Consider the following 20,237-nt stretch of genomic DNA (forward strand, 5'->3'; position numbering starts at 1 on the left):
TATTTCCAATTAGAAAAAAAAAAAAAAAAAAAAAAAGATGCTGGGAACAGTCTGTAATGTCTTTTATATCTGCCCCTATCCCTGATAGCTTAGGTATTAATCTGATTTTCTTCTAAGCACATGGCTGGGAAGAAATAATGGGAGGGTGGGACCTTGTTTTTCAACTTCTACTTATCTTTCACTTTGGAGAGTGAAATTGTCCTTTGTGTGGTTTGCCAAGCCTCACAGGTGAACTCTGAACCGATTTCCGGTCATGCTGGCTTTTGATTATCAACCATTTATACATATATTTAATATTCTCTCCACTTACAAACAGAGGTCACCTTGTTGGTTTCTTGTCATTAGCTACATCATTCTTTCCTTTAGTCTGGCAAATGGATATTTGTTTTTTTTTTTTTTTTTTTACATCTTTAAGGAAGGTACTCCTTGCCCAGAGAAGTAGTTCCTTTACCAGAAAAATGTGAAGACCAATGGATCAGAGGCAAATTGTATTCCACTGATCAATACTCTCTCTCTGTTCTTATCTCAAAAAAGCTTCCTTTCAGTTTTATCATTCTGTTAAATCACCTGCCCTGGTTGTCCAATATAGCCTTCTTTTAATCAAAACTGACTCACTGCCTATACTTAGGTCACTAGCTGTCAATTGATACTACTACTCTCTGTTTTTGCATCAGATTATGTCGTCACTGGCATTTTCTCTTCTTTAAATGTGTCTCTGAAACATTTACTCCACAGCAAGTCAATCCACCTGTGACAAGATCACACATTGTTCTCATTACTTCCTGAAATAAACTTTTCTACATAAATCAACCACAGAACAGTCCCATCTACCCAATCTTTAAATGACAGTGTTTACTGTTCATTTAAAAAAATTTTTTTTAATGTTAATTTATTTTTGAGAGAAAGAGCGTGAGCAGGGTAGGGGCAGAGAGGGAGACACAGAATTAGAAGTGGGCTCCAGGCTCTGAGCTGTCAGCACAGAGCCTGATGCAGGGCTTGAACTCACCAACCATGAGATCATAACCTAAGCCGAAGTCGGATGCTTACCAGCTGAGCCACCCAGAAGCCCCCATCTTCAAGTTAGTACGTGTATGCGTATATATCCCTCCCTGCCTCCCAGAACATAGTTCCTAAAATTAAATGTAAATACCTCAGAGGTTAGACTTGTAGAATATCGTCCTTATCACTCTTCCTCTTTCTGCCATGTCATGCCCAGTGTAAATGATCAGTCATAAATGGTATTCAAAAATTCAATTCTGAAATTTGCCACAGAACACAAAGCTGTTCAAAAGGGCTAGAACCAACTTCCTATGCCACAATTCAGTGGTTCCCAAACCTGAGCATCAGAGTTACTGGGAGAGTTCCTTCACAAAGAGGGTGTAGGGCTCCATCCCACACACTCAGATTTAACAGCTCTGCGGGAGGCTTCGTAATCTGCATTTCTAGCAAGTTCTCTGGTGACACTGATGCAGCAACCACACTTTGAGAATTACTGCTATGAGGCTGAGGAATTTTACAGGTGTCTTTTCCCATTTGTCTGCAGAACCACTCATGCTTGATTCTACAGGATTCCCAGGGACTATAATCCAGTAGGAACTTTCAGAAAGGTGAAGACAGTAAGGAAGAAGGGGGTGGGCAGGCCAATTTGCAAACAATTCCACTCGCAGGTGCTCCTCAGGGGCCTAATTGAAAAAAATCAAGCAATTCATCAGAACTGCTTTCTGTGTCATAAGCTCCCTGGGGGTAGCTCTATTTTTTTTACTCTACCCTGCACTTGCCAAGCTACCGGACGGACACCAAGGTCAGGAGATGCTTAGCAAGAGTGTCACAAGAAACATCCTCAAACAAGCAAACAGTGCAGCCGAGATTAACGGGCTATGTGCTGATACAAATCAAAACCACGGTGAGCCGTCACTCACTTCACACCCATTAGGGTGGTTATGGTGAAAAACAAAACCCTAAAAAACAGAAAGTTAACGACTGCTGGTGTGGATGTGGAGAAACTGTGCACCACTGGTGGAACGTCTAGGTGCAGCTGCTATGGAAAACAGACGGCAGCGCCTCAAAAACTTAACCCCTGAATTACCATTTGGTCCAGCCAGTCCACTACTGGCTACGCATCTACAAAAATGGAAGGCAGGGACTCAAAACGATATTTGCACACCCATGTTCACAGCAGCAGTATTAAAAATAGCCAAAGGGTGCAAGCTACCCATTACCCATCTAACAGGTAAATGGAGAAACATTATGTAGTATATGCATACAGTGGAATATCATTCAGCTTTATAAAAGGAAGGAAATCCTATCACGGGCTACAACATGGATGAGCCCCGAGGACGTTATGCTATGTGAAATAAGCCAGACACAAAAGAGCAGATACTGTCTGATTCCATCCACATGAGGTAGTAGTCGGATTCACAGAGACAGAAGGTAGACAGAAAGGAGAAAGTCACCAGAGGCTGGGGAAAGAGGGAAATGGAAAGTTCGTATTTAATGGGTACACAGTTCCAATTAGGGAGGTTGAAAAAGTTCGAATGGTGGTGACGGCTGCATTAATAATGGGAACCGTATGTAATGCCACTGTACTTAAAATGGTTGAAACGTTAAATTTTCTGTAATGTACATTCTGTCGCATAAAAACCATCTCTTACATAAAGTTTATATGTTAGTCTAAAAAGGTCTGTGAAGTTTTGGTGGAAGAGCGGGAATGTGATAGAGGAATCTGAGGCATCAGGATGGGCGACGACATGTGTTCTTTCCGTCAGGAAAGCTAACCAGCAGGAGTCTGGGGGTACAGCTGTTGGCTGCAGGGGACACTTGGGGGAGCATGGGGAGGTCACAAGGGCCCAGTGCATTTCCTGCTAGTGAGGGCACAGCAGTGGTACAAAAGAACTCAACATTTCCTTCAGATCACCTGCAACACCTGGCAGCCCTAGTTAATGGCTTTTCTTGGCTGTGGGGNTTTGGCAGGGGGGTGGGGAGATGGTGGGGGTGGGGGGACATGTGGCAGTTGGAGACATGGCTCAGATGCAGCTCCTGAACCAAAAATGTTTGCTCTCCTTTGGACTGGGGTCAGGCAACAATGATCCCTAAACTCAACTGTTTTCTATGAATCATTTTTTCTCGACCTTCCAAAAAATGTTACAAGGATCCTGATTGGCTCTGGCTGGGACACCCACTGGGCGCTCTTAGAATACTGAATACTGGTAGTATCTTACTAAGATACCCGAGAAACCATCTGTGCCAGGCAAGCACTTTCCTCGCACACATCTTAAGACCAAAATGCACACAACTCTTGTGAAATTCCTTCTGTAAGCTGCAAAGGAACAGTTTTCAAAGGGCACGTGGTAGAGACCCCAGGCAGGAAGTGCACGGCCCTCCATGTAAAGGGAGAAGAGGCGTGAGTCTGCTGGCCAGGCACCTGCCTACATACAAGAAAATCATGTTTATGTTTACCAAGTGTCAACCAGAGCCAGACTGAAACATTTCTCCATCTGTCCTGGTTCTTCAGTGTCTCTCACTCCAGTCTTGAAGACTGGAGATAGCACTTGTGTAATCTTCCTTCGCCAGTCGAGAAACTACATCCACAGCAGCAAACAGCCCGAGGGACCGGCCGACATGCACCTGCTGGGGCCTGCAGCCTCTCTGGCCCCTTATCCTGTGTCTGCATGTGCACACGTGTGTGTGCTTGTGTGTTGTGTGTGTGTTAAAAACAAAACAAAAATGGACAGTTCAAAAAAATCCTAACAATTTCTATGCTTTTCTTTCATTGCTAATTTAGTAGAGTGATTGTCAGATTACTGACAGGTGAGCCTAACCTCTTGTAGAAACCAAGTGAAGGTCTCATTCTAAAAGACAAATATATTTAGCTATTTCTGTAGCCACAGCTAAAAGAATTCAAGTTTAACCTAAAAAAACCCAAAAATCAAAAAAACACACAAAAACAAAAAACAACCAACCCAGAGGCTTACACCAGTACAGCAAGTGTTTTCCACATAAGACTTTCTAATATATTAGGTGCTAAAAACTTCCTTGACCCAGTTTTAAAAATTTTCCATTACAGTGTTAAATATTTTAAAACATTGGGGGAAAACATTTCTTACAGGTACTGGTGATTTTCTATGAGAGCAATATAAATATTTAGATAAATGGTAAGTTCATGATCTAAGAGATTTTTATGAAAATATTTCTGAATACCATTACGGATAAATTATTCACTTTGACATATTTTTGTTTTACTTTGAAAGGCTTGTTCTTCGGTTGCCAGTGGTTACTGGATGACCATTTCTCTCCCTACTATGTTTGTAGGCCTGAAGAAACGGTGTCTGGACCCCTCTCGTGGCAGCAAGAAGTTAAGCCAGAGGCCACGGTTCTGCTTCAAGCTCCACAGTGCATTTAGCATAACCTCAGGAGAACACAGACACAGAGAGACAACTTAGGAATCCTTAGCACTCTGTATTGGTTGGCTGCTGATTCCCATATTGAATTTACTATGCACATTCTGGATATTTAATTCACCAGTTAATGCAAAGAATATTTCCTGGCGTCCCACCAAGGTAGTAGGATTTGATGGCCAACAACACCACACAACATGCATTCTCTGTGCTGACTTGGCCTTTGAAGGCGGCAACACAGTCATGTTCAGGGGCAGTGACACCCTAGCATTAAGACTGCCCTGTGACCCAGGAACATGTGAGGAGCATGTGGCCCAGGCCTGCATGCAGGTCAGGAGAGGCGCCCCAGGAGCAAAGGTGGCCAGAATGAGACTTGAAAGACGTGTGGGCATTGCATTAGTGGGGGTGTAGGGGAGTTGTCTAGATCTGTATGAAGGTCTAGAGGAAGAACCTGGTCCAAGAACCCAGGAACCCAGGTGTAAGGAGGAAAAGAGTGATGGCACATTCAAGGTGCAGACAACAGAGAAGCCACTCAGCAACTCTCAGTGACCCAATGGGAAGAGTGGCCACCTGCAGCTCCACAATGACCTAAGGGGGCCTGCTCAGCTGACCTGCACCTGCTTCATTTACATGTCACAAGTCAGGTGAGTTCTGGGCAACAGACTACTCTCTGTTCTGCTTTCGACATTTATATCCCTCCAAAAACAAATCAATGGATTTAGTACTGTTTACTTTCTTTTGTAACACAGCAGAAATGAAACTCCATTTAAAGCCCTTCATCATAAATAACGGCTTTGAGGCTGAAATTCTTCTAAGATCCTCAGGTGCCTTCTACATTACTGAAAGACCAGTTTATTTTGTCTATTGATTACACGCAATTTTATTGGCACTCTGGGAGGACATGGGAGTTCACTTTACTGAAACAGTACATGCCCCTCCTTCAGGGGAGAACCGGGAGCGACGCCTATAACTGAGGTCAAGGGCACAGTACAGAAGCCTTGTTGGTTCTGAAAAAAATGACAAGTGACACCTTGAGATTTATGATTGGTTACATTTTAAGAAATAACATTTTAAGAAATAGTTACATTTTGAGAATAGCCACCTGGATGGCTCAGTCGGTTAAGCGTCCGACTTCAGGTCAGGTCATGTTCTTGTGGTTTGTGAGTTTGAGCCCTGTGTTGTGAGTTGAGCTGTCAGCACAGAGCCTGGAGCCTGCTTCAAATTCTTGACTCCCTCTCTCTCTGTTCCTCCCCTGCTCATGTGTTCTCTCTCTTTCTCTCTCTCTCTCAAAAATAAATAAACATTAAAAAAAAAGAGAGAGATAGCTTCAAATAAGACTCTTATCTTTTCCACATATGCCAGTTAGTAGTGTGGGTTTGTTTGTTTGTTTGTTTGTTTAAAGGTAAATATTGAGGCACTAGCCAGGACTGCCAAGGCTCCAAGCCATCTGAGAATCGGGTAAACAAGTGATGAGCAGTGAAGTCTGAGAGAAGTGCCCATACTAAATGATGCTTCAAGTTCTTCCGGTTTGAAGAATTAGATATAGTTAAAGTGAGAAATTTTATAAAAATCTAGGCTTAAAGCATCCATTTGGTACTGGGCAAAAAGCCTGACAATTAAAAAGTAGCTTATAATGTTTGCAATTGGAAAGATGGATGTAGGCATTGCTCACAGTAAAACCTATACTCTTTCTTAACATCAACCCATTTATGAGAAAACATCTAGGGATCAGGGTGCCAGGCCATGGATTTAGAAAGTTCGTGAGCAAGTTAAGTCACTGCTGGAAGGAACTCCCTCCAGACTCCCCATCCTCTGAGCTGCTACCAAGCGGCTTACACTCTATTCTAAGGACTGAACTCTTTCCCGTTCTCCATCAGAAACACAGAGCAAATGCAGCAACCTTTGTTACTAAGTTCTCAACAGTTAAAAAAATAATAAACAGAAAAGCACTTTAGGAGGTGAATTCCAGTCAACAGAAATCAACAATTCTACCTAAAAGAATCTTTCCAACAAGAGTGAAAATGTTCACCGTTAAGCATGTTCCTAATTGTTGGAATGTACTATTAAGCAGAAATGGATTTAAGCAATTGTTGAAAAAATATATAAAACCATTAAAATTACATAATAGTTTTCAAAGTGGTCCCTAGATCAGCAGCATCAACATCACTAAGGAATGTGCTAGAAATGCAAATTCTTAGGCGTTAGACCTCCCACGCTGGGAACTTTCTAGGTGGGACCCAGCAACCTCTGTTTTACCAGGCCCTTAAGCAGATGCTGGCCCATAGTACAGTTTCAACATCACTGATCCAGAGAGACGAAGGGATGATATCACCCCAAAACAAGAGAGAAAGAGAGAGAGAGAATCTTAAGCAGGCTCCATGCTTACACCTAAGCCCGATGCAGGGCTGGATCTCGAACCATGAGATCATGACCTGAGCAGAAATCAAGAGTAGGACACTCAATGGACTGAGCCACCCAGGCGCCCTAATCTTAATGGATTAAAAAAAAAAAAAACCAGCAAGGAATGAAACACATGACTATTCATGTGGACCATATGTGCATTCAATTATCTTTAGCAAGGTAGCTTTTCTCTATCAAAAGCAAATGTATCGTATGACTGAGAATCAATCCCCAAATCCTACTGTGGAACCTAACACATGTGAGGAAGAAAGGTGATCTTTCTGGGATTTTTAAACTCTTCCAGAGGAAAGTGCCTTCGTAAACTACAGGCTGATGCCATCCAAAGCTAGTCACTTTGGCGGATGACACCCTTGCTGTAAGCAGTCTCCTTCTGAATAAAATCAAATGAAAAACTAACCTAATCTATTGACAGCTAACAGCTTACCCAGAAACCTAGCTGCTGGTTATTCTGAACTGTAAGCACCACTTTCCAACCATACCCACAGATGAAGGATGGACAAATACATGAGGATGTATGATGAGCATACAGGTAGGAACTTTGGGCAGAGGGCAGGTTAGGAACTTTGAATTTTCTGGAGTTAATGAGCTATGGATTAGCAGGTGCAGGAAGGATAATGGAATATGGAGACCAAGAAACAATGCTGTTTCACCTTGAGCTGCTAGAGATAAATGACAATTATAGATGAGATAGGAGAGTGGGGAGGAAGGGATAAAAGATGGTAGAGAACACAAAGAGTGAGTAATAAGATTCAGGACAGGAAAGAGAGACCGAACAGAATCATTTGGTTTTTCTATTTGTTCCTCAATAAAACATGTCTGACAGAAAACACCCGGGACTTCACAGACCCTGGGTATCACAGGATGTGGCAATGTTTGTGTTTCTTTTTCCAAAAATATGTATTTCTCCTTCCCTAAAAGAATACATGTCCTAGGGCTCAGACTTGGGTATATTTTTTATTTTTTAAAATAGAGAAACACTGAGTATTTTTAAATGCAATATACTGTCAAGCAAGAGCCTAGCTTAATTTATACTGGAATCACTCAGGATCTCTTAAAAAAATTATACATATCTTGAAGATGTACTCTAAAAATGCTACTGTGCTTATTGAGAAGTCAGATATCCCATGGTAACCTCAGTCAGAAGAAAGTCCTGGGCCCAAGGACTGCCAGAGAGAAAAGGAAATGAAAAGAAGATGCCTCCAAGTCCAGCAGGAATGTCCAACCCACCAGAAACCTTTCTGACTCTGGCCTGATACAATGTGACGTTAGGTTATGGCTGCTAGATGAAGAGCTCACATTGGTCTAGTGGTTGCTTTTTGAAAGCCAGGCTCTCATTTTAGAAATGCCAAAATTAATATGAGAAAAAGACAAAGGAGAGGAAAGGATGTGAGAGACCCTGGCAAGAGGCAGAGGGTAGTCAATGGACAGTGGAAAATTAATAAGCAATGGATTTGTCCATCTGTCCATCCAGAAAGTGCCTCAACAGTCTCTGGTGACCTAGATATGAGAAAAGCAGACCTAGGTCTGCTGTTAGGAGAAATGCAGCGACATCCCTTGGAGCCCCTTGAAGCATGCCTTTGGCACAAGGCAGGCATCCCTAGACACCATCAGGTCACATGGCACTCGAGCTGGAGCCACTGCTAGTGAGGGTGAAGGTCCTTCTCCATACCCCTGGCATCACACCATGACTGTGCCACAGCTCAGTTTTCTAAGTTAAGACAGAATGCAAAAAATCCTATAAAATCCTATATTCTCTAATAATCTGAGACAAACAAGACACTGCAGCTATTCAAGTGCTAAGATGGAACCCAGATAATGTAAGTATAGGCACAACACTTCAGAGATATTGCCAGTTCAGGTTCAGTTCCAGACCACCGCAATAGAGCGAATATCACAAGAAAACAAATGGAATGAATTCTTTGGCTTCCCAATGCAAAGAAATGTTATGTCCACACTACATTCAGTCCATTAAGTGTGCGGTAGCATTATGTTAAAAAAAATAATGGGCATGCCTTAATTTAAAAATATCTTATTGCTAAAAATTGCTAACCATCAACTGAGCTTTCAAGGAATCATAACCGCTGAGCAAAGATTATGATAACAGATCTACAAAGTGAGCAAATGCTGATGGAAAATGATGCCAATTAAACTTGCCCATCACAGGGTTGCCACAAAACCTCAACTTGTGAAAAACAAATTTATCTGCAAAGCACAATAAAGAGAAGCTCAAGAAAAAGAGATATGCCTGTATCCCTATTGAAAAGGAGTTCATCTCTGAGTTCAGACAGTGACAACAACTGAGTGTGTTTTTCTTACAGAAAATAGTAGGTCCACCCCAAGGCCAGCAACCTGGAGGGTGCTCTTCTCATCTACCTTGGCCCCAAGCTCTAGACAGGAAGAACAATGAATAGGACTAACATCTCGACACTGGGAGTCACTCTGGCCCCTCTCTACTATAGGAAGTGTCTTTAAACTCAAAATTTCTTTCTTCTTCTTTTTTAATTTTATTATTTTTTTAATTAAATTTTTAAATATTTATTTCTGAGACAAAGATACAGCATGACAGGGGAAGGGCAGAGAAAGGAGGGGACACAAGATCTGAAGCAGGCTCCAGGATCTGAGCTGTCAGTACAGAGCCTGATGTGGGGATTGAACTCACGGAATGTGAGATCATGACCTGAGCTGAAGTCAGACACTTAACCAAATGAGCCACCCAAGTTCTTCCCTCCCCGTTTTTAAAAGATTTTATTTTTAAGTAATTTCTATGCCCAATGCAAGGCTTGAATTCCTAACCCCGAGATCAAGGGTCACACGCTCTGCCAACTGAGCCAGCCAGGTGCCCCTCAAACTCAAAACTTCTAAATCAAGACTCTATTTTCTCATTCTGGATTATACTTATCCCTTAAGTACTTTGGACCAACCACCTTATACTATAATTGGTTTTCCAGTGCTTCCTCTAAGTTTTACTCCAAAGAGTTAAAAGTGTGGCATACTTGGCTCTTCTAAGCCTCAAGCATAATCTAAAGGAAGCTGTGCACAGAGCTTACATCTCATGAGAACAATTCAATCTGATGTCTTGCCAGAAATGATAAACTCTGGCGGCTGGATAAGAAAATCTGAGAGTTCAGATTTCAGATGTAGTTAATATCCAGGCCCGGTGTACCTGCCCCAGAACATCTAAGGCAGCCGCCAACGTGGAAACCTGCTGACCCCAAAAGGGGTCTGGTTTCCACCGTCATGATGCTCCTCCAGCCTCAAAGAACAGAGCACAGCTGTGTGTCTCTCAGAAGAGGAAAAACATTTCTGTGGCCTCGAATTCCTCTAAGATCAGTCAAGAGTCAAATATCCACTTACTCTGTGGTATCCACCTTTCCAGAGGATGCAAAATTATGTACAGATCACATACTTACTAGTCTTATAGTCTGCATTTAAAAAATTAAACTGAGGGGCGCCTGGGTGGCTTAGTCGGTTAAGCGTCCGACTTTCGCTTGGGTCATGATCTCGCGGTTCGTGGGTTCGAGCCCCACGTCGGGCTCTGTGCTGACTGCCAGCTCAGAGCCTGGAGCCTGTTTCAGAGTCTGTGACTCCCTCTCTCTCTGACCCTCCCCTGCTCACGCTGTCTCTCTCTCTCTCTCTCCTAGAAATAAATAAAAATATTAAAAAAAAAAATTAAACTGACACCTGCTAGGACCAATACAATGTAATCACAATGGATTCTACCTACAGAAGTCTTGTTTTGGGGGTCTTATCATGTGCAAGGCACACTGGCAAACAGATCTACAACACCAGTTGAGTATTTCCATACTGGACACATGAAAAGGTTATCCTACGTGACACTGGCCCAGTTCTTCCACACAGGCTCAGCCACATACCTGAAACACAAACCCCAAATCTGCCTTTTGCTGGGAAGGGATCTGCTAAAAGTCAAGTGGCCTCATACCTCTGATTCAGCGCACAAACACAAACTCATCTCTCTCAAGTACTGTCTTTTGCTTCTCAATTCTGTTCATAAGTGCTTTAAAAGCTTTTCAGAGATGAACTCCACGATGCCGCCTGCAGCAGAGATGACCTTAGGACTGTACGGTTTGAAAAGAAAAACAAACCAACCAACAAAGGCTGTGTCAGAAACTAGGTGCCCCTCCCGCGGAGAACTGACATGCCAGAAAGAAAACAAAGCCAGCCACCAGGGCCCATTAACACAATGGGAAACCTGTAAAGAAAATGATGTCTGAGTCTGTAGAACAGAAAAGGGGTGATCTCAGTAGAGCCACCTTCGTGAGCGAAAAACCATTTTACTTACCGTTCCATCCCAGAATGCTGGCAACAGTCCCCAGCTGAGGTACTACACCCTCAACAGTTTAAGTCAATTACACAGCAGCAACCTTACTAGGCATATAGGCACATCGTATTCATCTAGCTTAACTGTTGCCTCAAATATCTGGGGCTCTATATAATAGGAGACCCACACATTCTTTCGCTATTTTCAGCGTGTTCCTGCAGCTTGGAAAGGGAATGGAGACCAGCCGCGCTGTGCAATGTACATACGCAGTTGGGCAGGCACGCGGTTTTCGTCCTGGGCCTCCCTGCGCCGGGCAGACCTCGGCCACCCCGGGGCACTTACCGAAGACTCGCTGTCCCTAATGAGGAAGTCACCCTCGACGCCCCGCTCGTTGAGGGCACACTCGGCCTGGTGCCGCGTCACGTTCCCGTAGTACCACTCTCGACCCGCGAAGCGCCCGCTGCACGCAGGGCCCGCGTAGCTTATCTGCGGTGCGTGCGAGGGGTGCAGGGCGGGCCCGTCGCTTAGGACCACCACGTAGTTTTTGGGGACCAAGCCGACCTGCCCCCGGGCATTTTTGCACTTCCACCACTCGGGGTCGTTCTCGGGCTTCTCGATCACCTCCATGGTCTCCCCCTTCTCGAAGTTGAGCTCCTCCTCGGTGACTGAGCTGAAGGGGTACAGCGTCTGCACCACGTGCAGGACCCGGGCGCCCTGGCCATTGCTCATGGAGGCACCCTTCCGCAGGCTCAGGAAGCTGGGGGACTCTGCGGCCGCTTCGTCCACCTCCTCCAGGACGTAGTTGGAGGGAAACCAGCCGATCTGCCCGTTGTAGCTGCCACGCCACCAGCCGTCGCTGCACTTCTCCATGACAGTGACGCGGGACCCCTTCACCAGGGACAGCTCGTCCTCCCTCTCGGCCACGTAGGCGAACTTGACGAAGGCGGGGATGTTGAGGTCGTAGATGCGGTCGGCGCCACCCCCATTGGCTGGGTACTCGGCGTCTGTGCTGGGCGTCGGGGATGCGTCCCGTGCGCTCGTCTTCCTCTTGGTCTTGCCGAGGCCTGTGGAGACACAGCAAAGGCTCAGTGGGCACGGGGCACGGTGTCAGCCAGCACGCACAGGGCATTACTGGCGCTGAGACATGGCTTCCCTGTCCCTATGACACACCGGGGTACATAGCCACTGCCGGAAAAGGTGCTGGACAGCTGTGTTGGGCAGTCAGGGGGCGCCTTTGTAAAAGCTGGGAATTCCTACACCTGTGCTCTCATTCACCTCTAAGAGTACTAGTGGTGCAAAAGAGATCAAAATAGTCGAAAGCTAGAAAGGTGATACTTTCTAGAGAATTTCTGTGCTGCTCAGAGAGAAAAATAAGGCGTAGACAAGAGGTCTTTGGCTTTCTTCTACTGGGCAAGAAGTTGGATGAATGAACTAGGCTAGCAGAGCTGCCTGCCTGGCTGCTATCTGGCTCCTGCTGTGGCCAGCCCATAGTCTCCTCCACTCACTGGACACTCAGGACTCACCCTCCACCCCATCACGGGGCTGCGTGGCAGCACCCTGATGGCAGAAACCAATCTCCTCCCTTCCTTTCTTCTCTTCCTTGTAATTCTGTCCTTTCCAAATGAGAGACTCATTTCCACTCTGATGGCAGAAACCAATCTCCTCCCTTCCTTTCTTCTCTTCCTTGCAATTCTGCCTTTCCAAATGAGAGACTCATTTCCCACATGTTGTGATGAACCACTTAGAAAACATTAGTTGATCTGTTAAGTCTAAGGCAGGATTTTTCAGATTGTGATTCAAAACCCACTAGCGGATCATAAAATCAATTTAATGGGTTGTGACCAGCTTGTATGTGTGTGTTGAGTGGTTTGGTTTCTTTAAGGGAAGAAGATAGAAAAAAATCTGCGTCAAGCATAGTATCATTGCTTCAGTTACATAAGGGAGTGAGTGCTGAGTTGCAATGTGAAACTGATTTCTTCCTGTGCATGGGGGAAAACTGTGTGAAAGCCCTAAGGTAAAAATATTTCAGCCTGGTTAAAACACACAGAGTTCTGGAAACTTCTTGAGAAGTGAGCCTAGGGGAGGAAGTCACATCAGCGCTCAGAGCTGCGGTGTGCCACTAGACTGATAGTCAGGGTCATGTTTCCCAGCTTTTCCTGATAGATGGCTGCCTGCCCACCAGCCCTGCACAACCCTAACTTAGTGTGGAGATTTTCATGGTATGGAAACTGTGGCCATTTGCAGATTTTTCTCCCCAAAATAATACCAAAGCACTTTTATGGATAGCTTGTACCTCTCTCTCATTTTATTCCTTTGACTAGAGTGAAGACAGAATGATCCTAAGAATTTGCTTCTACGCCCTTTCTGAGTAGACAGGAGTTCAAGAGGAACAAAACACTGGCTTGTGGGGGGCACCTGAGTGACTCAGTCGGTTAAGCGTCCAACTTCAGCTTGGGTCATGATGTCACCGTCTGTGAGTTCGAGCCCTGCATCGGGCTCTGTGCTGACAGCTCAGAGCCTGGAGCCTGCTTTGGATTATCTCTCCCTCTTTCTCTGCCCCTGCCCCACTCACGCTCTTTATCCCTCTCTCTCAAAAATAAATAAATATTAAAAAACAAAAACAAAAAGACCCCACTGGCTTGTGACCGTCCTCTGCTGTGAAGTGTTGTGCTCTGCCTTCTAGAGCAGAGTCTTCCTGGCCCCCGGACTAAGACCCCGCTGCCCTGAGACATGTGCCTGTCTCCGTGCCACTAGCTGGGCCTGGCACTCTGAAAGGCACTTGGATAGCACACATGGGGTAACAGCACACTGATGTGAAGTGGTCACTTACAGGCATTTCAAGTGAACACACCAATTCTTGAAACAAATGGCTTCAGTGGGTTTTTTGTTTTTTTTTTTTTTAAATACCACAGCACTTTAAGTATACAGGAGATAAACTTCAAACTTCTGTTCTGAAGGCTCAGGCACCAGGTATTCTAAGCCTCATCAAGGAGTCAGCATGCTGAGGCAGCAATGACCAGGCAGAGGGCAGTTTTTATTGGTAACAAAGACTTCAAGAAATAACATTTACAAGTAACTTTCTAAGAGACCTTTTCAAATTTGTGAGTAATGACAACCACAAGAAAATACCTAAAGAGCAGGGTTTAGAATATTCATTGGCACAGAAAGGTGTCAAGATCAGCAGAAAAGAACATAAGATTTTAGACCTCATAATACAGTCAGAGATACTTTACAACTGACTTATGAATACACCACTTTGCTGACTCTTTTCAAGCACAAAATAATCACTTTAGCCATCAAGTTTTTACCAGGCACCTTCCCAGACTTTGGGGAGACCAAGAAAAGCAAGATAGGCATGTTTCCTGCCCATATGGAGCTTACATTTTTCTATCAAGACTGGAACATTCCACATGGCAACCACACCATGGAAAATTCACCCATTTTGCTCTACTGTGATCCAAATAGTCTTTGAGGGAACTGCGGAAAGGGGGGTGGAGTGGGTAGGGGGGTGGATGGCAGCACAGTGGTGGACAGCACAGTCCAGAGGAGAATCCCGAGTTGGCCACTTACGAGCTGGGGCTCTTCGGCAAGTAACTTAATCTGCATCTTCGTTCTCTTACCCATGTAATGTGGACAACAATGGCACTGTATCCGAGTGCCCAGGCTGCCATAACAAAGTACCACACTGGGTTGGGGGTTGGGGGAGGGCTCAAACAAGAGAAATTCATATTCTCATAGTTCTGGGTCCAGAAGTGAAAAGATTCAGGTGTCCTATGGGGCTGGTTCCTTCTGAGGCCTCCCTCTCTGCTTACCTTGCAGATGGCTGCCTTCTTACTGTGTCTTTGCACGGGCTTGGGCTTCCCTTTGTCATATGTCTGTGTCCCAATTCCCTCTTCTTACAAGGACACCAGTCACACTGGATTAGGGCCCACCCTTAAGACCTCATTTTACCTCAATTGCCTCTTGAAAGGCCCTATACCAAATCCAGTTACTGGGGGTTAAGACTTCAATATATGAATTGAAGGACATAATTTAGCCCTCAACAGGTAGCTAAATTCAGAGTGTAATATAAAGCACAGGAAGTGCCCTATGAATAACAATTGGTATTCTTACTGAGTTGGGGCTTTGAATTTCTTTTTTCCCTAGAAAGGTATTTTACCAGGAGAGGGCCAAAGTCCTCTCTGAACACTTTTGGCAATAACCTTACCAGGGCCAGATGGCCACTAAGACAGAAAACTTGCCGGTCAAACTTTTGGCACCCGGGAAACATTATTCCATGGGAGTAATGTCATATGTAGCTGCTGATGCAGTGAAATTCAAGAGACAGGTGTCTGGGAATAGGGAGGAACCTGACCTTACTGATACCTACGTTATTGGGACACTCACAACAGTCCTGTAACAAGGTGAGCACCCCTGTCTGTAGATGGGGAAACTGAGGTGGAAAGAGATCAGGGAACTGGCCCAACATATACAGCCAGTGGAGTGACAGAGACTTGCGCACCAGTAAAAACCTATTTAATCCATAATGTCAAGAGGTGCACTTCTGTTAAGAGGCTGATACGTATGTAGCAGGATTTCCCTGGCAAATGCATCACCATCTGTACATGATTTCTATGGGAAATGCAGCAGAACTATGAAGTGGGGTGTCAAAAATCTACCCTCACTTTCCATACCAACCCTTCAAGGAAGTAAAGAACCCTTCCTCTGATTCCAGGGAATGGAAATGACCAGTGTCTCCAGGCTGAAGTGGGGCTAAGGTTTAGGGAATGAAGATTTGGGATAAGAAATGTATCACAAGTAACCATGAGGCCATGTGACCACTGCCATATGACCTCAAAGGCTCAAAGGGAAATTTCTGAATGCAGAACAGTCAGCGTGGTTCATGGACATCTCCCAAAGGATGGCTCTGCAGCTGTGCCCGCCAGCCCCAAGCCCTGGGCCACCCCGTGGCCACCCGATGTTTCTGTCTAATTCTAACGCAAGTCTGCTACCTTTTAGGGAAGGAGATGATGGGCATTCCTCAGCTCCCCCACTTTTCCTGTGGCTAGTTTTTCAATACATCTTCTGCTTCATTTCTTTTTCTTCCATTATAGTCATACCACCTACTTCTCCCCGTTATAGCAAAAACACCTTGAACTCCAATGTGTGGTTTTGATTTTCCAACAAAGATAATGTGATTTTTTTCTCCCCTCTTACAATTTTACTGATTTTCCCAGCAGGACAGGCAAATCCTCACACTCTTGCAAAGCCTCTGGCAATCTTTGCCTACTGTAAGTAAACAGTAACCAAATGTTAAGAGGGCTTCTCCTCGCACCCTGTCTGTACCATACCTTGGAAGAACACACTTTCCCATGAGGTATGCCCCCCTTGGCCCCATTATGAATTCCTGGGGCAGCCTGGGCTGTGGACCGGAAGAAGAATCAAGGAGCCCTGCTCCCAGCCCGGCTACACCCTTTCACAGCACCCGGCTACGTGCAGGTCACCAGGCAGACCCCACCACCCTGGACTTCCGAGGCATAGAGGAGGACAGGTTTCAGCAAGATTTGGCAGGACCTCAAATGATACGCTTTTCCTCCAGTTCTCCAGTTAATCATAAAATCCAACTGCACAGAATTTATTTGGTGCTTGAGCGTTTGGGTTGGAGGTTTTGCTGCAGCACCGTGCTCTGCGTGAATCGTATTACGGATGGGAATAACTAGAATGGGACCTCAGAAAATCTCTGCGATTGCTGGCATGCTGTATCAGGTGGCGTTAAGTAACATTTTTTTGCAAGGTAATGACTTTCTCTACAGCTTGTTCAATAATGTATAAACTGCAATACCTTTGTGCTAAGAACAAAGAACGAACGGAAATCGTTGTTAAAAAAAAAAAAGACATGGGCACCTGGGTGGCTCAGTTGGTTAAGCATCTGACTTTGGCCCAGGTCATGATCCCACAGTCCGTGGGTTTGAGCCCCATGTCGGGCTCTGTGCTTACAGCTCAGAGCCTGGAGCCTGCTTCAGATTCTGTGTCTCCTTCTCTCTCTGCCCCTCCCCCGCTTGCTCTCTGTCTCTCAAAATAAAATAAAGACATAAAAAAAATTAAAAAAAAAAAAAGAAAGAGAAAGACGCTGTCTCATGTGGCATGTGCTCAGGAGTGATCAAGACTTTAACTTTTACGATAAAGATCAGGCTCTCAGAACAACTGGAGTCCAGTTCCCAAACTCACTCCTTGGCCCCCAGCAGCTACAAGGCTCTCCTTGCTCCACCAGTGGCTCTGGGCAGGAGGGTGCCCGACAATGTACTCCATATACCAGGATGGGTAAAAGTCTCGGTGATACTGAACGCTCACCCAGGACTCCAGGCCAGTTAGTGGCCAGGCTGGACAGCAAGGGCACAGACTGCCGAGTGCAGAGCTGCCTGGGATGGACTGGGTCTGCATCAAGGATATGAACACGCTCCTAGACAGAGCTCCCCCTGTAGCTGTCACGTTAAAGACCAGCCACAATTTGTTCAATGGGCTTTACCAGCATCTAGTAACAGTAATAAAATATCATTTTAAGTGGCAAATAGGAGAGTTGGATTTCAACTCAGCTTTTGTGAGGATTTTTTCACCCCAAGCTCTGGATCTCTGATCCTGAGTTACATTTTCATTGACAACAATAAGCACATTTTAAATTTCCAGAATAAAATTACATACGTTAAGGACGGAGTTCTAATAAAAGCTTGAATATGTCATACATTATTAATGTTGGTGATTTTAAAGTCAAAATCTTCTAACTACTGCTTTTAAGATAAAGAGATGTTATAACAGATGACTTCAAAATATGCTCTGCCACCTGCCAGCTGAAGTTCTGGGGTTTAAGATAAAATGTCAAACAAATTTGATCGTTCAGAGATATATTCAAGCTGATCCATTTAGGCACTGTGCACCCAAATTTTAGAAAATGTATGGGAAAGACATTTTATTTCTGTTACTAATTGGAATTGTAACACAAACCAGATTTAACTAAAAGGCTTCCTTGTAACTAAAACACCATTTATAATAAGACTGGAGATCATTAATTTGTGGGGATTTCTCCTGTTAGGGTTAGGGCCTATTATTAAAATTAACTAAAAATTACAAAAGCTTTTATTATTAAATAATAAGGAGATCTGACAGTTTGAGGTACAAAATGTCTAACATAACTTCTCATGTAAAGTTAGGATAGATCTAATATTTGTCTTCTAATAGCTTTTTGTGTTATTTACCTTGTGTCTAGTTTTTCAGTACCTATGCTGGAAGATTATCTTTTACTGTTCAGAAAATCCCCAGTGCCAAAACTTATGATCAAAATATCTGATATATAAGAAGAGGGGGAAAAACCTTCAAATTTAACTTCCAACGTTTTAAAGGGTAACCATGTGAAAGCAATGCAGTGGTCCTCTGTTGTTTTAAACTGTCCAGTATCCTTGGGGCGCCTGGGTGGCTCAGTGGGTTAAGCATCCAACTTCAGCTCAGGTCATGATCTCACAGTTCGTGAGTTCAAGTCCCATGTCGGGCTCTGTGCTTACCCCTCAGAGCCTGGAGCCTGCTTTGGATTCTGTGTCTCCCTCTCTCTCTCTGCCCCTCCCCCACTCATACTCTCTCAAAAATAAATAAATGTTAAAAATTTTTTAAAAAATAGACTGTTCAGTATCCTTCATCCTATCTCTTATTTAACAAAACTCTTCTTGTGGCTTCAGCAGGGCCACCCCTACTCCGCTGGGCCATGGTAGGGAGGACCCATGACTCAGACCTGCTTCAGCTATGAGGGAGTACCGGCTCCTCCCACCCGGAGTTGCCCACATTTGTCAATGTCTTCAAAGAATGAAGCACTGAGCAGGGATGAGCCCCAGAAAGACAAAACCTGGGTGATATGAGTTGAGGCCCTGGATCCAACCATACTTCCTAATGATGTAAACCGATGGATTCCCTGTTGAAATTTTCCTCTTCTTCTTCTATTTTTTTTTAACCTTGTCTACTTTTGAGTTGACTTTGTCACTTCAATTAAGAGTGCTGAAAAAATACAACTACCCATCCCCCGCTCTCACTCGTCTTCACCCACCCCACTTCCTTCCATATGCCAAAGTGTTGATTCCCCACTTAGCGAGGTGGCATATCTGGGTGACTAAGTCAAAAAGAATACATAGTTTGGGAGCATCCAGGTTTGGGCATGGGGGTGAGAGTGGGATGCTGCGGGTGGGGACCGACATCACCACAGTGTCACAGTTAACTGCCAGGCTAGCACCCCTGCCTTCTAAGCCCAAGGAATCCTGGGTTTAGAGCACTTACTGCAACAGCCATCATGAGAAATCTGGGACACTGGGTAGCCACAGATATCAAGCTTAATGAACCCACACAATGGAACCTCAATCTAATAGGGGCTAGCATATTTGACTTAGGATGGGCCCAAATGAATTCAGGCATGGGTTGTCAGAGAAGCCCCAAGGGCAGCTGAAGAGAGGGGAGCAGGCTCTTCAATACAACTGATTTCTGGCAGAGCCATTTCTAAGTCAACATGGACTCTAACATAAATGCCCTCACTCAGCTGTTTCACTAAGCATCTGTTCCTTTTGCCACACAGAGGCTCAAGCATGTCACCAGCTGCTGACCATAGTGGAGAAGGAGAGGAAGTATGTGGGGCAGAGGAGACAGGCTATAGGGGGCTGTGAGGAGGACCTGAAGGAGGCCTTGGGGCCATGCTATGGAGAAGTGGGAGAGCGGGATGGGAGACGAGATCAGGGGGCTGGGCCGCACTGGAGCAGGGACGTGTACAGTTGAGACCTGGTAGAACTGTGCTCGGCAAAGCAAACAGCCTACCAACCTCATTCTTTTCTGAGTGTGCCACTGGGAGAAAAACTTGCGCCCAGCATCGCGACTCACCATTAGGTACTGACTATGCTGAACCAAGGGGAGCTACTACATTCCCAACCACTTCCAAGACAAAGGACTAAATGCATCCTTGGCAGCTTTTGTATCTCTTTGGTCAACAACTTCATTTGCAAAAAATCCTGGTCTTACTGCCGTTGCTGTTGGGCACCATATTTCCATCCTTGCTCTGAAAGGTTTGACAAGACAGGAGAATACGTCCTTCTGACAGCCAGGCTGTGCTAGAAACAAAGGAGGCTGGAGTATAAAGCTGG

At 44.8% G+C, this 20,237-nt stretch overlaps 1 protein-coding gene across 5 annotated transcripts in view; it reads right to left on the reverse strand.

Annotated features, from left to right (window-relative positions):
* NCK2 (NCK adaptor protein 2) overlaps positions 1-20,237 on the reverse strand; it is a 121,479-nt gene that overhangs the window by 12,068 nt on the left and 89,174 nt on the right. For all 5 annotated transcript variants that reach the window (XM_077749376.1, XM_077749380.1, XM_077749379.1 and 2 more), the window contains one exon: positions 11,437-12,158. In XM_077749376.1, the coding sequence (XP_077605502.1) occupies positions 11,437-12,158 (722 nt within the window). The remainder of the gene's footprint in view (positions 1-11,436; positions 12,159-20,237) is intronic.

The sequence above is a fragment of the Crocuta crocuta genome, unplaced genomic scaffold, assembly GCF_008692635.1.
Source record: "Crocuta crocuta isolate KB4526 unplaced genomic scaffold, BGI_CrCroc_1.0 scaffold118, whole genome shotgun sequence".
NCBI classification, from domain to species: Eukaryota; Metazoa; Chordata; class Mammalia; order Carnivora; family Hyaenidae; genus Crocuta; species Crocuta crocuta.